Below are 14,875 nucleotides of genomic sequence, written 5' to 3'. Positions count from 1 at the left end.
TGCAATGGTGTGATATTGGCTCACTGCAAGCTCCGCCTCCTGGGTTCACACCATTCTCCTGCCTCAGCCTCCTGAGCAGCTGGGACTACAGGCACCTGCCACCACACCCGGCCAATTTTTTGTAGTTTTTAGTAGAGATGAGGTTTTACTGTGTTAGCCAGGATGGTCTCAATCTCCTGATCTCGTGATCGGCCCGCCTTGGCCTCCCAAAGTGCTGGGATTACAGGTGTGAGCCACTACGTCCAGTCTTTTTAATCATATATATATGAGTGTAGGTGCCACAAGTTCATAATAAAGTTGTCCTTAGGGGTCCATATTAAAGCCCATGCAATTCTGGCATTTTACTAGCTAAATTCCTTTTTCACAGACCCACGAGAGACCCATCTGACACAGAATTTTTCTCTTTATCATCATGTCATGTTGTAATTTGGTATCAATTATTTTAAATAAACTCTGATTTCTAATATAGTTGCTTAATGAACTCAGACACAGTATTATTCTCCTTTGGATTTGCATTCCAGTGTACCATATAAAATTTTATTTTCCTTCTCTCTCATTCCTGCCTCATTATTTTCCTCCAGTGTTCAGCAGATTTTTATTTTAAATAACTGGTGGTGAGGGGAAAGCAAACGGCAGCTTGACACCAGCACTTTACGGAAGCACATTGCTGGCTGAGCCGTTAGCATTGTTCTCATGAGCCTTCGCTTAGTTCCCAAGATGGGTGAACTCCCAACACAAACAAACAAAACCCACTGATTTCTCAGTAGTCTGCACCAATTAGTGAAAACATTTCCTGAGACTGGGAATTCTTGAAACGCTGGCCACTGTAAACCCAATGTCCCCATGGCTCCAGTGAAGAAATTAACTGGGTCTCTAGGCAGAAAGAGAAAATGTATGACTTCCTTTTCTCTGTGCCGGAAATAAGCAACCTAAATAACAGCCCAAACTTTGGAATCCCTGCATGCTGGGTAGCCTCATGCTAGCACCATGAGAGAAGTCCTGCAGAAAGAAGACCAGGGGGTAACTAAATTCCTCAAACTCCTCTCGATGCCACCCCAGGGATCAAGAGCTTCTTCTGGCATCTGACCAAAGCACTCAGGGAATCTTTGTGCTAACCAGAGTGGGCAGGCACACATTCACAAATAGGGCAAGTACCCGCTAAGCACGTTACCTTATTCTGCTCACACACATATTGTATCCTTAGCATGTCCATCGCTCTGATCATGGCTTGCATGGCGGTGAATATGTTTTGGTAAACCAGCTTCGTGAAACCCTTTCTGTCTTCATCGCTGTAACCAGACCCATGGATAATTCTCATCTGCTTGATAAAGGTGCTTTTCCCACTTTCACCAGTTCCTATGAGACAAAACAAGTGGAAAACGCTGTCATCAGACTTCCAAAGGAACACACGGAGAAACAGAGGACCTCCTGGCAGTATTAATCCCCATCCCAATTAATAGGTTGATGGGTTGGATTTGGAAGGGACTGCCAAATGGTTATGCAGTTTTAGGCTACAGAGCAGTGCCAGCCTAAGCCTCGGGCAAGTGCCACCCTCAGTCCAGGGAAATGCTTCCCCACATCCTTGCCCTAAGTCCTTGAAAGAACAGGCAACCATGTCTGAAAGACCTGAGCATTTGAGGGCTTTGTCACTGAGAAGATGGCAGGGGCCGTGATAGGGCTGCTTCAGAGTGCAGGGAGGATTTGAGCCATAGAACATTTGGAGGAGAGAAAATGGTTCATGAATCAGTCAACTCCTTCCTTTCAGATAAACAAACATTCTTCATCCCTGCACAAGAAAGCACCGTTTCCCAGTGGTGCCAAGTGTCTATGTGCTTGCTTCTTTTCATGTCTCAACATGCAGTTCAGGAGGTCCTCGAAACTCACAACACTTGCACATAGCAGCCAAGGAACACGTTAGAGTATGAAGCCATCCCTGTTGTTCTTAAATGTGCATTACAGGTCCAGATAGAACATATGTGAAATATAACATCAAAACTCTATATTCATATTAGATTGAGAGTTTGCTTGAAAAGGTAGTAAAAGTTGCAGTATAAGTGACAGAAATTTAGACAATAGAATTAAAATATTTGCTAATATTTTCTTTGATAATTTATCATATGACACCCCTTTACCATGTTTGGAACATGATGGGTCCTACTCATGGCTCCTCACAACCACTTGATGAAGAATTTGCTATTGCTGATACAGTTCAGATCTGTGTCCCTACCCAAATCTCATGTTGAATTGTAATCCCCAGTGTTGGAGGTGGGGCCTGGTGGGAGGTGATTGGATCATGGGAGTGATTTCTCATGAATGGTTTAGCACCCTCACCTTGGTGCTGTTCTCGTGAGAGTTCTAGGAAGATCTGGTTGTTTAAAAATGTATGGCACCCCTCCCCCTCACTCTTGCTCCTTCTCTGGCCACGTGAAGTGCCTGCTCCCCCTTTACCTTCCACCATGATTGTAAGTTTCCTGAGGCCTCCCCAGAAGCTGAGCAGATGCCAGCATCATGCTTCCTGTACAGCTTGTGGAACCGTGAGCCAATTCAACCTCTTTTCTTTATAAATTACCCAGTCTCAGGGATTTCTTCATAGCAATGTGAAAACAGGCGAATACAATTATCATCTTCATTTTGCAGATAAGAAACCTAAGATTCTAATTGGTTAAATAATCTCTGCAAGCTCACAGTCGGCAAGAGAAAGAACTAGGATTTACTCAGAATTGAACTACAATGACAAACTCGATTAGAGAAGAATGTCTTGGTCTGATCTAAAGGGGACACACCTGAAGTTCACAGTCACACACTGAACCTCAAACCTCAGCCAACCCACTGTCTTGCAGGCTCAGGTTGCTGGGGCACATGGGAGAACCCCCAGACAGGGAAGTGTCCACACTGTCTCACTGGCCTTGCTTCAGCCTCCAGAGACAGGATAGGTAGACACTGTCCTCCCATTTCAGACACCAGAAAACTGGCAATTAGGGGATGAGCCAAGGTTGGGTGCAGATGCAGACTTGCAGGGCTGGAAGTCAGGTGTCAACGCCTTGGCCTTCAACATTCACCACAGATGTCACATACCTTAAAAAGGATTTCCTTCTCCTGTGTGCCACCAATAGTTAGCCCTACCTGCTTAAAGCCCTCAAAGTGCCTTGGATACCCAGAAGCAGCACATAGCCTAAATGCTTGCTTGCAGATACATCTCTCACCACACCTTTCATCCAGGAAAGGCAGGGCCCGGAATTCACACATTTGGGTACCATGAACAATGTGCCTGCTTTATAGAGAGCACTCAAAGAAATGGTCAATGAAGGACTGAATGGAACAAACATGAGAAGTCAGCAGGTTCCTCCATAGGTCTTACATCATAGACAACCTCAGAAAAATGAGGCATGAATTGAACAAGGATAAACTGTGATGCGACCATGTGCCCCTGGGAACCACCATTTCGTAATGACTCTTGGCTGCACAAACCCTATATGAGAAGTGAGAACCTGTAGAAAGACCTTATACTGTCCAGGCTTGGTTCAAAGTCTCAAGTCAGATTAGCTCTCTACTCCTGCAGCATCTTAGAGTCCCTGCGTGTGACTATGATACTGCCATGTCTTCTCTTATTCCACCCAGCAGAGCTGAGTCCAATCCAGTGCTAGATTACCCCAAGCAAACATTAATATGGCTACATTTACACGTTGTGAAGCTGATATGAATGCAGAGATTATGTAATCACCCCAAGGCAGGCTGTGGTTTATGGTCCTCATGCCAGAAAAATCACTCAAGACACATCCCAAAATCTAAACTAAGAGAATCTTTTTGCTAATAAGAGTCATTCACTTACAGTGTTATTAATAGTTAAAGCTAACCCCACCACCAGCCCCAAACACACAAACCCATTTTAAAAGCCACTGATTTTTGCTTTCAGACATGGAGTATTTCAAAAAGTAAATGTTAAAAGTGATTTTAAGGGTTCATACAAGAGAAGATATAGATGTATTTGATAAATACCCATATTTTAAAATATACTTTAGTTTTAAATTGTGGCTGTTCAAAGAATTAAAAAACCAAATTTGGGGCAAAAAAGGGGCAGGATAAAGGCAAAGAAAAGAGACTGAAAGACACAGCACTGAGGGCTAAGGTTGAGAGAGCAAAGAGACTCACTGCGTGGAGGTCCTCTTCTTTCATTTAAGCCTCAGCATCACCCAGTTTTTGTTTTGTTTTGTTTTTTGTTTTTTTTCCAGGAGGGAAATTGAAAATCAGATTTTAAATTGGTTGTCCAAGGTCACTCAGTTTGGAAGTGTTGTGTCCTGGGTCCAAATGCAGGTTTGTGTTGGTATATGCACTTCATAGGACAGCACCCCTAGTTATGAGCTAGTTTTACACTGCATATTTCCCCCAAGTACATGGTCTCATCCATCGTTCCTATCAACTTACGTGCAGCCTTCACCTGGTACAGAGATTCCAACCCTTGAAACTTTACCTTTTAGCCTACAGAGATCTGCTGTAAATAAGTGGTCCCAGCAGCAGGTGAGTGCACGGGAAGGTAGATGATGGCATCATTCTCTCTATAATGACAGCGGTGACCAGGACCACAGGGACGAGTTAAACTCAAGCTAAGGATCTCAGTTGAGTTTCCTCACTTGTTCTAAACAGAAACTCAACACTCAGACATCAAGTGTAAGACTGTTCATTTATTCACAAAAAGCAAAAGAAAAATCCAAAGGGTATGATTTTTAGACTGAAAATTATTGGTGATTAGAGGACTGGGTGACTTAGGCGACTTAGATTCTACATCCTACCTAAGTACCTGTTAGAATGTGTGGTTTATTTCAGTAGCATGGGTCCGCTCTGCCTTGTTTCTTATCTCTTCGTGAGGAATTTCTCACCTGCACCCCTACAAAATGCATGTGCTAGGTGGAGGGTCCTCTGCAGCCTGAACAGCTACACACAGCGAAGAGAACAGGAACCCTCACCCTGGCAGCAGCTTTTTGGTTTACAAGGACTGGGAGGTCTTTTAACTGAAAGGTGAATTTTGGTGTCTGGTTCCAAAGGGATTCACTTAGACGTAATGGGGCTAGGAGTGGAGGGGTCACAGCCCAGAGGGCTTGCAATCCTGGACCCAATCCATAAAATCACAGAGTGAAAGAAGGAATAAAATTACAATTCCATCTCTAGACTGTTTCAAATATAATTAGGGGAAATGGCTCTTCTCCATTTAGTTTTTCTCTGTTTTCTCTGTTTTCATATTTGAAAATAAAATCCAACAATGGTAATAAGTACTTTTAAACTTTCAGCATCATCTAGAGCCTGCCACATATATATTTTGGAGACAGAGTCTTGCTCTGTTGCTCAGGCTGGAGTTCAGTGACGTGATCTCAGCTCACTGCATGCAACCTCTACCTCTGGGTTCAAGCAATTCTCATGCCTCAGCCTCGCCAGTAGCTGGGATTACAGATGTGCGCCACCACACCTGGCTAATTTTTGTATTTTTAGTAGAGACAGGGTTTCGCCATGTTGCCCAGGCTGCTCTCAAACTCCTGAGCTCAGGCCATCTTCCTGCCTCGGCCTCTCAAAGTGCAAGGATTACAGACGTGAGCCACCATGCTTGGCCTGGCGCTTGCTGTATTTGAGATAGTTGCTCACCATCATCCATCTGCAACTGTCTTTTGTCATAAAATCAGTGGCAAACTTCTGGGGAAGGCACCCTGGCCAGTAGCAGATTCACTAGAAGACTTAATGTCCCTTTCTCTACATTGATCCTCTCTGACCTCTCAGCAGGCAATAAAACTGCTCCTGATCTAAGGCTCTCATAATCTCCCAAGTCTCCTGCTATACAGGTTTGCCTTGGATCCTCTGCCTCCCCTCTCCCCCTAAACTTGGGATATTTCCTTTTCCAGGGTAGACACTCAATTACTGGTTAAACTGAACATAGAGACCTTGCTAGTTGGCACATACAGATAATTTCTTTTCCATCTGAAATTAAAACTCACCTCTACCGGCTTCCTGCTTACTGTGGGTGAGAGCTGGGAGCCTTTGACCTTGCAGGTTGGGAGTTTTCCTACAAGACACTTGCTCCTGGCCTTCCACTCGTCTAGCACTTCCCAAGCCTCAATTATTTGTGTACCAACCTTGTGATTTTTCTCATACCCATATGTCACCTATGTGATTATTTAATATTTAGCTTTATTATTTCAACAAACTTGTAACGAAAGGAAACCTGTCATAAGTAAAAGACCAGTATTATTTGCCACGATCAAACTAAATGTAACAAAATAAATGACTTCAGCAATATTTCAAATAAAAACATCCTGTCTATCACCAGTGATCCGGGAACCACATTGGGAAAATCATACATATGAATTATCATTTCTTTATGTGAAATTTACCCGTTTACTTTTCATGCCTAAAGGAGATTCCCCCACTCTTCTCTCTAGAGTCTTCTGCAATTCTACCCGTGAACCTCATCCCAACACAAAATAACCAAGGATTGAAACTCATGTCAGTACAAAAGGCCTTTAGGAAGCAGGAGGAAACAGAGGCCAAAGCAACATAAATCTTTCCTAAGTGATAGTCCAAGGACATCAAAACAGAAAGTCAATTGTTCTAATGTTTACATAAAATTCAGAGAGACTGCCTCCCAGAGAGCCCAAGCAGGCTGATAAAGCTTCCTAGATAGGAAGCATCATCTCCCAATTGTCTATGATGTGTTCCGAAACCATCGTGAGAAGCCACTGTTTTTAGCTCAGTTTTGCATAAGGCAACGTAAATAGAACAAAAGAAGTCAGAACAAGAATGAGGACACAGCTCTGGATGTGCTCATGCTGTCTAAATCATCTATGTGCCCAACAGGCGGAAGACGGACATGCGCATAACGGATGTGGCCAGCAGGTTGGCTCTCTAAGGACAGGGACCTTTTTTTTTTTTTCTCATTTCCTGGTATCTTTGGAGCCTAAAAGAACACAGAGTAAGAGCCTAATAAAATATTCATGAATGGGTGTTTATTGGCTGTAGACAGCCAGGATGGCTTCTGTTTTGAAAAGCAACAAGGAAGTGGATTTCCCGCTCAGAGTAGGTGAGTCTGTTGTGCACGCAAAGCAACCTCACCAGTGAGCAGGCCTCTGATGAAGACACTTGTGACCAGGTGCCAGCACACTGGGAGGCTCAGGTTCCATTTCAGGGCTTTTTAATGGGGGGATAAAGGACTTAAGAAATTCCTTTTGTAATCTTTAGGAAGGAACGGTTCTCAGCAGCAAAGAGGCCTGCCCAGAGGATGGTGCCAGGCCTTTGGGGGCACTCTGCTTGGCCCCAGAGAACTCATAGCTGACCTTGGGCAGTAGCTACCCATGCAGCAGGAGTTTCTGTACATGTGTGTACTGCAATCCTGGGGCTTGTAAAAGATACTGATTTATGGGCCGGGCGCAGTGGCTCACGCCCGTAATCCCAGCACTTTGGGAGGCCAAGGCGGGCTGATCACGAGGTCAGGAGACCGAGACCATCCTGGCTAACACGTGAAACCTCCGTCTCTACTAAAAACACAAAAAATTAGCTGGGCGTGGTGACGGGCGCCTGTAGTCCCAGCTACTCGGGAGGCTGAGGCAGGAGAATGGCGTGAACCCGGGAGGCGGAGATTGCAGTGAGCCGAGATCACGCCACTGCACTCCAGCCTGCGCTACATGCAAGACTCCTTCTAGGAAAAAAAACAAAAACAAAAACACGAAAAAGATACTGATTTATGAGAGCATCAGCTAATGCTGGGAGAAATTCCAAATGACTCCCTACCTAAGTGCAGGACAGCATCCAATGATGGACAGGGATGCTCATTAAAAATGCAGATTCTTGGACCCCTTGCCAGGTCTAATAATTTTGACAGGTTTGAAAATATGCATTTTTCACCAGCATTCCAGGGGTTTGGATGCACCCTATCCACAGGCTGGTTGGGAAACACTTCTCTGGGGCCCTTCAAAGGGGAACCTGTATTAATAGAATATGCCTGGGACTGGAGTGCTCAAGCTATTACATTACATTCAGTTTAGTTGATTTTTTTTTTCAAGCAGGTTCCAATTTTATTTCTGCATGATAAAGTATCCCCTCCAGAGCTCTGGTTTTCAATTTCCAGGGGGAAAACATTTTTAAAGTGCCAATAAGATTCACTTCTTCAAGTTACTCCTGCCAGTTTCTGTCCACTCCCTACATCACCTTCACAGGCAGGTCACTCTCCTAGCTTCTGTACTTGCAAATAGAGGAGGTGCTATTTTTCCCCATAAAATGAGAAGTAGCAATAATTCTAGGAAACACAGAACTGGAAACAATTGGAGACAGGGTTCACGGCTGCTCTGTCAACAAAAGAGGTTAGTACAAGGCTTTCGAAATAAAAAAGGGAAGTTGAAAGAAACTAAGTGATGAGGTTCAATACACAGTTTAAGATGAAAAAACGGCAGAACAATGGAGCAGAATTCAAAATACGTTGTATTATTTTTGTTAGGTTTTTTGTTTGTTTTTTGAGACAGAGTATCGCTCTGTCACCCAGGCTGGAGTGCAGTGGCACAGTCTCAGTTCACTGCAACCTCCGCCTCCCGAGTTCAAGCGATTCTTCTGCCTCAGCCTCCTGAGTAGCTGGGATTACAAGCGTGCACCACCACGCCCGGCTAATTTTTGTATTTTTAGTAGAGACGGGGTTTCACCATGTTGGCCAGGTTGGTCTCGAACTCCTGGCCTCAAGCGTTCCTCCCACCTCCACCTCCCAAAGTGCTGGATTACAGGTGTAAGACACCACGCCCAGCCTTGTTAGTTTTGTTGATTCTTTAATCTGCAAAACCATCTTTATTGCTTAACCAAGAGCAGCAGCAATTCCAAACATTTCCTGCTACTTTCTACCATCTTTGGATCTCATTTTGATAAAGAAATAATTTTCAAGTCCTAACTTGATTTGTGAGTACCTCTTATATCAGATGAAGTCAATGGGTCATGCTAACAAGTTTTAATCACAGAGAATTTTTGAATAATTCTTTTTCTAATTTGAGATATCAAAATTATATTTCTCCTATTTGCCATATGTGCACTTTTTTTTACATCTGCATGCATCTTTTTTACTGATACAAAGTATTTTACATATTTATAGGGTACCTATGAGTATCTGTTACATGCATAAAATCAAACCAGTGTAGTGTATTTGGAGTATCCATCACCTTTAGTATTTATGTCTATGTATCAGTAACATTTCAAGTCCTCTCTTCTAGCTACTTTGAGTGTACAATACACTGTTGCTAACTATGGTCACTCTACTTTGCTATCAAATATTGGGCTTATTTCTTCTATCTAACTGTATGCTTGTTCCCGCTAATCAACCTCCCTTCATCCTCCCCTCCCACCCACACCCCCTTCCTGGCCTTTGGTATTTATTATTCTATTCTCAGATCCACAAGACCAAGTGTTTTATCTCCCACCAATGAGTGAGAACGTGTAGTATCTGTCTTGCTGTGCCTGGCGTATCCCACTTAACATAATGACCTCCATTTCCATCCATGTTGCTGCAAATGACATGATTCATTCTTTTTCTATGGCTGAATAGTATCTCACTGTGTATATATACCACACTTTCTTTATCCATCTGTCCATCAATAGACACTTATGTTGATTCCTTATCTTTGCTACTGTGAATCGGGCTGTGATAAACATGCGAGTGCAGGTATTCCTGTGATATACAGATTTCTTTTTTCTTTGGATAAATACCTAGTAGTAGGATTGCTGGATTGTATGGTAAGTCTATTTTGAGTTGTTGGAGGATTCTCCATACTGTTTTCCATAGTGGTTGTATTAGTTTACATTCCCACCAACAGTGTATGAGTTCCTTTTTCTCTGCATCCTTGCCAGCATGTTATTTTTTGTCTTTTTAATAGTAGCTATTCTAACTAGGGAACGGTGGTATCTCATTATGGTTTTGACTTGCATTTCCTGACAATCAGTGATGTTGAGCATTTTTTCACATATTGTATGTCTTCTTTTAAAAAAATCGTATTCATATTCTTAGCCCACTTCTTAATGGAATTATTTAATTGTTGAGTTATTTGAGTTCCTTATATATCCTGGATATTAATCCCTTGTTGATTAATAGTTTGCAAATATTGTCTCCCATTCAACAAGTGGTTTTATTCACTCTGTTGACTGTTTCCTTTGCTGCACAGAAGCTTTTTTTTTTTTTTTTTTTTTTTTTTTTTTTTTTTTGAGACAGGGTCTCATTCTGTTGCCCAGGTCAGAGTGCAGAGTAATCCTAGCTTACTGCAGCCACAAATTCCTGGGCTCAAGTGATCCTCCTTCCTCAGTCTCCCAAGTAGCTGGGACTACAGGTGCATGCCACCACACCCAGCTAATTAAAAAAAAATTTTTTTTTAATAGAGACAGCATTTCACTGTGTTGTCCAGGCTGGTCTTGAAATCCTGGCCTCAACTGATCTTCCTGCCCTGGCCTCCAAACTTGTTGGGGTTACAGGTGTGAGGCATTGCTTCTGACCTGTCCTTTTTGCTCAGGATTGCTTTGCTTTGGCTATTCAGGCTCTTTTTTGCTTCCACATGAACTTTAGGATTTTTTTTTTTTCTCATGCCGTGAAATATGATGTTGGTATTCTGATAAGGATTGCATTGAACCTGTGGATTACTTTTGGAAATATGGTCATTTTAATTATATTAATTCTTTCAATCCATGAGCATGGATGTCTAATTCCACTTCTTTGTTTCCTTTTCAATTTATTTCAGTAGCATTTTGTAGTTTTCTTTGCAGAGATCTTTCACCTCATTGATTAAATTTATCCCTAGGTATTTTATTTCTTTATAGCTATTGTAAATAGCATTGCTTTCTTGATTTCTTTTTCAGCTGGTTCACAATTGGTGTATAGAAATGGTACTAATTTTGTATGTTGATTTTGTGTTCTGTAACTTTATGGAATTTATTTATCAACTCTAGGAGTTTATTTTGGTGGTCTTTAGGTTTTTCTAGATATGAGATCATATCATCTTGTTTATATAACATTTCAAATGTCTAATAAAATGTGTCTCCTTCAGGCACATTCAGGAAAAAAAAAGGTTATATCATCAGCAAAGAGGTACAATTTGACTTCCTCTTTTCCAATTTGGATGCCTTTGATTTTTTTCTTTTGCCTGACTACTCTGGCTAGGACTCCCAGTACCATGTTGAATAGGAGTGGTGAAAGTGCGTATCCTTGTCTTGTTCCAGACCTCAGAAGAAAGAGTTTCACCTTGTCCCCGTTCAGTATGATGTTAGCTGTGAGGTCTTCATAGATGGCTTTTATTATTTCAAGGTATGTTCCTTCTATTTCTAGTTTGGTGAGTTTTTATCATGAAGGGATGTTGAATTTTGTCAAATGCTCTTTCTCCATTTATTGAGGTAATAACATAGTTTTTGTCCTTCATTCTATTGATGGGATATATCATGTTTATTGATTTGTATATGTTGCACCATTCTTGTATCCCTGGTATAAATTCTACTTGGTCATGGTGCATTATGTTCGCGATGTGCTGTTGGATTTGGTTTGCTAGTATTTAGTCGAGGATTTTTTGCATCTATGTTCATCAGGGATATTTGCCTGTTGTTTTCTTTTTCTGTTGTGTCCTTGCCTGATTTTGATACCAGGGCAATGCTGATCTTGTAGAATGAGTTAGGGAGACTTCCCTCCTCTTCAATCTTTTGGAATAGTTTCAGGAAGATTGGTATTAGTTCTTCATTATACATTTGGTAGAATTTGGCTGTGAATCAATTTGGTCCTGCTTTTTCTTTGTTGGGAGACATTTTTATTACTGATTCAATCTCAGTAGTTGTAATTAATTGGTTTAGGTTCTCTATTTCTTCTTGATTCAAGCTTGGTTGGTTGTATATTTACAGGAATTTATTCATTTCCTCTAGGTTTTCAGCTTATCAGTGTATATTTGTTCATAATAGTGTCTGATGATCTTTTGTGCTTCTGTAGTATTCATTGTAATGTCTCCTTTTTCATTTCTGATTATGTTTATTTGGATTTTCTGTCTTCTTGGTTAGTCTAGCTAGTGGTTTATCAATTTTGTTTATCTTTTCAAATAACCAACTTTTCATTTCATTGATCTTTTATAATTTTTTTTAGTCTCTATTTCATTTAGTTTTGCTCTGATCTTTATTATTTCTTTCCTTTTGCTAATGTTAGGTTTGGTTTGTTCTTATATTTACTTCTTTGGGGTACACCATTAGGCTATTTGTTTTTGATATAGACATTTATTGCTATAAAATTCCCTCTTAACAGTCCCTTCACTGTTTTGGTAGATTGTGTTTCCATTTATCATTTATTTCAAAAATGTTTTAAATTTCCATCTTAATTTCTTCATTGACCAAATAATGATTCAAGAATATGTTGTTTAATTACCATGTATTTGCATAGTTTCCAAAATTCCTCTTGGTATTGATTCCTAGTTTTATTCCATTGTGGTCTGAGAAAATAAACAGTATAATTTTGATTTTTAAAAATGTTTGAGACTTGTCTTGTAGCCTAAAATATGGTCTATTATAAAGAATGTTCCATGTGCTGATAAGAATGTATGTTCTATCATTGTTGGATAAAATGTTCTCTAAATGTCTGGTCAATTTGATCTAAAGTCCAGATTAAATCCAATGTTTCTTTGTTGATTTTCTGTCTACATGGTCTGTCTATTGATGAGAGTGGAGTGTTGAAGTCCCCAACTATTAGTGTACTGGAGTCTAGCTCTCTCTTTAGATATAGTAATATTTGCTTATGAATCTGAGTGCTCCAGTTTTGGAAGCATGTATATTTAAAATTGTTATTTCCTCTTGCTGAATTGATCCTTTTATTATTATACACTGACATTTTTTGTCTTTTGAAGTATGTTTTATCTGACATAAGTATAGTTATTCCTGCTTGCTTTGGGTTTCTGTTTGCATGTAATATCTTTCTCTATCCCTTTACTGTGAATTTATGTGTATCTTTGCAAGTAAAGTGGGTTTCTTGTAGGCAGCATATAGTTAGATCATTCATCCAATCTACATCTTTTAAGTGGATAATTTAATCCGTTTACATTCAAGGTTATTATTGATATGTGAAGTTTTTTTTTTTTTTTTTTTTTCCATATAGTTGTTTTCTGGTTCCTTTGTTCATTTCTTTTTCTCTTGTTTGTCATTGTGGTTTGGTAATTTTATGTAGTAGTACCACTTGAGTCCTTTCTCTTCTTCATTGTGTGTTTCATTAACCAATGGGTTTTATATTTTCATGTGTTTTCATGGTGGTAAATGTTGTCCTTTCACTTCCAGGTTTAGCACTTCTTTGTGCCTTTCTTGTAGGGCCAGTCTAGAAGTTATAAATTCTCTCAGCATTTGCTTGTCTGGGAAATACTTTATTTTTTACTTATGAAGAATAATTTTGCTGGATATAGTATCCCTGAGTGGAAGCTTTTTTCATTCAGTACTTTTCACATGCCATCCCATTCTCTTCTGGCCTGTAAGGTTTCTAATGAGAAATCTGCTGTTAGTCAGATAGGGGTTCCTTTATAGGTGACTATAAACTTTTCATGTGCTGTTAGAATCCTCTCATTGTCATTAACTTCAGAGAATTTGACTATAATATGCTGTGGAGAAGACCTTTTTGCATTGTATCTGTTTGAGCATCTTTGAGCCCCCTGTATCTGGATGTCTAAGTCTTTTCTAAACATGGAAAGTTTTCATCTATTATTTCATTAGTATGTTTTCTAACACTTTCATTCTCTCTCTACCCTTGAGGACACTGATAATTTAAATTTTGGTTGCTTTATGTTGTCCCAAATATCACAAAGGCTTTGCTCTTTCTTTTTTATTCTTTTTTCTTTTTCTTTTTTGTCTGACTTGATTACATTAAAAGACCTATATTCAAGTTGAGATTCTTTCTTCTACTTGAGCAAGTCTATTGTTAAAGCTTTCAAATGTATTTTAAATTTCATTTAATAAATTCTTTAGTTCCAGAATCTCCGTTTGATTCTTTTAAAAAAATATCTCTTTTTGGAAAATTTCTCATTCATATCCTGATTTGTTTTTCTACTCTTCTGTTTTTCAGAATTCTCTTGAATCTCACTGAGCTTCTTTAAAATCAGTATTTTGAAATCTTTGAGATTTTGTGAATTTCTCTCTGATTGCAATCTGTTTCTGGAGAATTATTGTGTTCCTTTGGAGGTGTCCTATTACCTTGCTTTTTCCTGTTTCCTGTGTTTTTATGTTGATATCTGGTATAACAGTCAAACTTTTTGAATTTGCTTTCATAGGGGAGGACTTTTTCCAGAAGATATAAGATATGTACATATAATTCTTCATGACAAGATATATATATACAGCACTTTGGCTTCGATTTCGGGTGCATGCAGTTAGTACTTATATGATTTCTTCAGCTGTAAACAGTGTCAATGGTGTCTGTGATTTCCTCAGTGGCTTAGGGTGCAGTTATTAGTGAGTCTGTATTGAAGTTTTACTGGGGACTATGACGCCTAATGGCCAGTCTGCAGGCCCTAGTGGTGACAGCAGTAAACTGAGCATGCCTGTCCCTAAAGCCACAGTATATGTTGGCTCTGGTGTTAGTGGGTCTAGGTTGGCCAATTCTAGGGCTTCCAGTTGGCTTGCTCAGATGCTGGTGGTGGCAGCAGTGGGCCAGGCATGTGGGCAGGTGCTCAGACCACTTGGCAGCAGGTATGATGTGGCCAATGGCAGTAGCAGTGATGGGGCAGCCCACTGGAACCAAATAGTCCATGCTGTTGTTCCTGGTGTCTGCAAAAGTCTAGGAGGGCCAGTCCCCTGGACTTCAGGTGGCTTGTGCAGGTGGTTGCCAGCTGTGGTGGTATGAGCAGGTTGGGTGAGCCCAACCTCAGCCCCTGGG

At 40.5% G+C, this 14,875-nt stretch overlaps 1 protein-coding gene across 1 annotated transcript in view; it reads right to left on the bottom strand.

Annotated features, from left to right (window-relative positions):
• Positions 1 to 14,875, bottom strand: part of LOC105498712 (G protein subunit alpha 14) — a 221,685-nt gene that overhangs the window by 99,297 nt on the left and 107,513 nt on the right. The window contains exon 2 of the mRNA XM_011770984.2: positions 1,172 to 1,356. Coding sequence (XP_011769286.2) covers positions 1,172 to 1,356 — 185 coding nt within the window. The remainder of the gene's footprint in view (positions 1 to 1,171; positions 1,357 to 14,875) is intronic.

Source organism: Macaca nemestrina, chromosome 14 (genome assembly GCF_043159975.1).
Source record: "Macaca nemestrina isolate mMacNem1 chromosome 14, mMacNem.hap1, whole genome shotgun sequence".
Taxonomy (NCBI): Eukaryota; Metazoa; Chordata; class Mammalia; order Primates; family Cercopithecidae; genus Macaca; species Macaca nemestrina.
The sequence above is the reverse complement of the archived record's forward strand: the minus strand, read 5'-3'. Positions and strand labels throughout refer to the sequence as shown.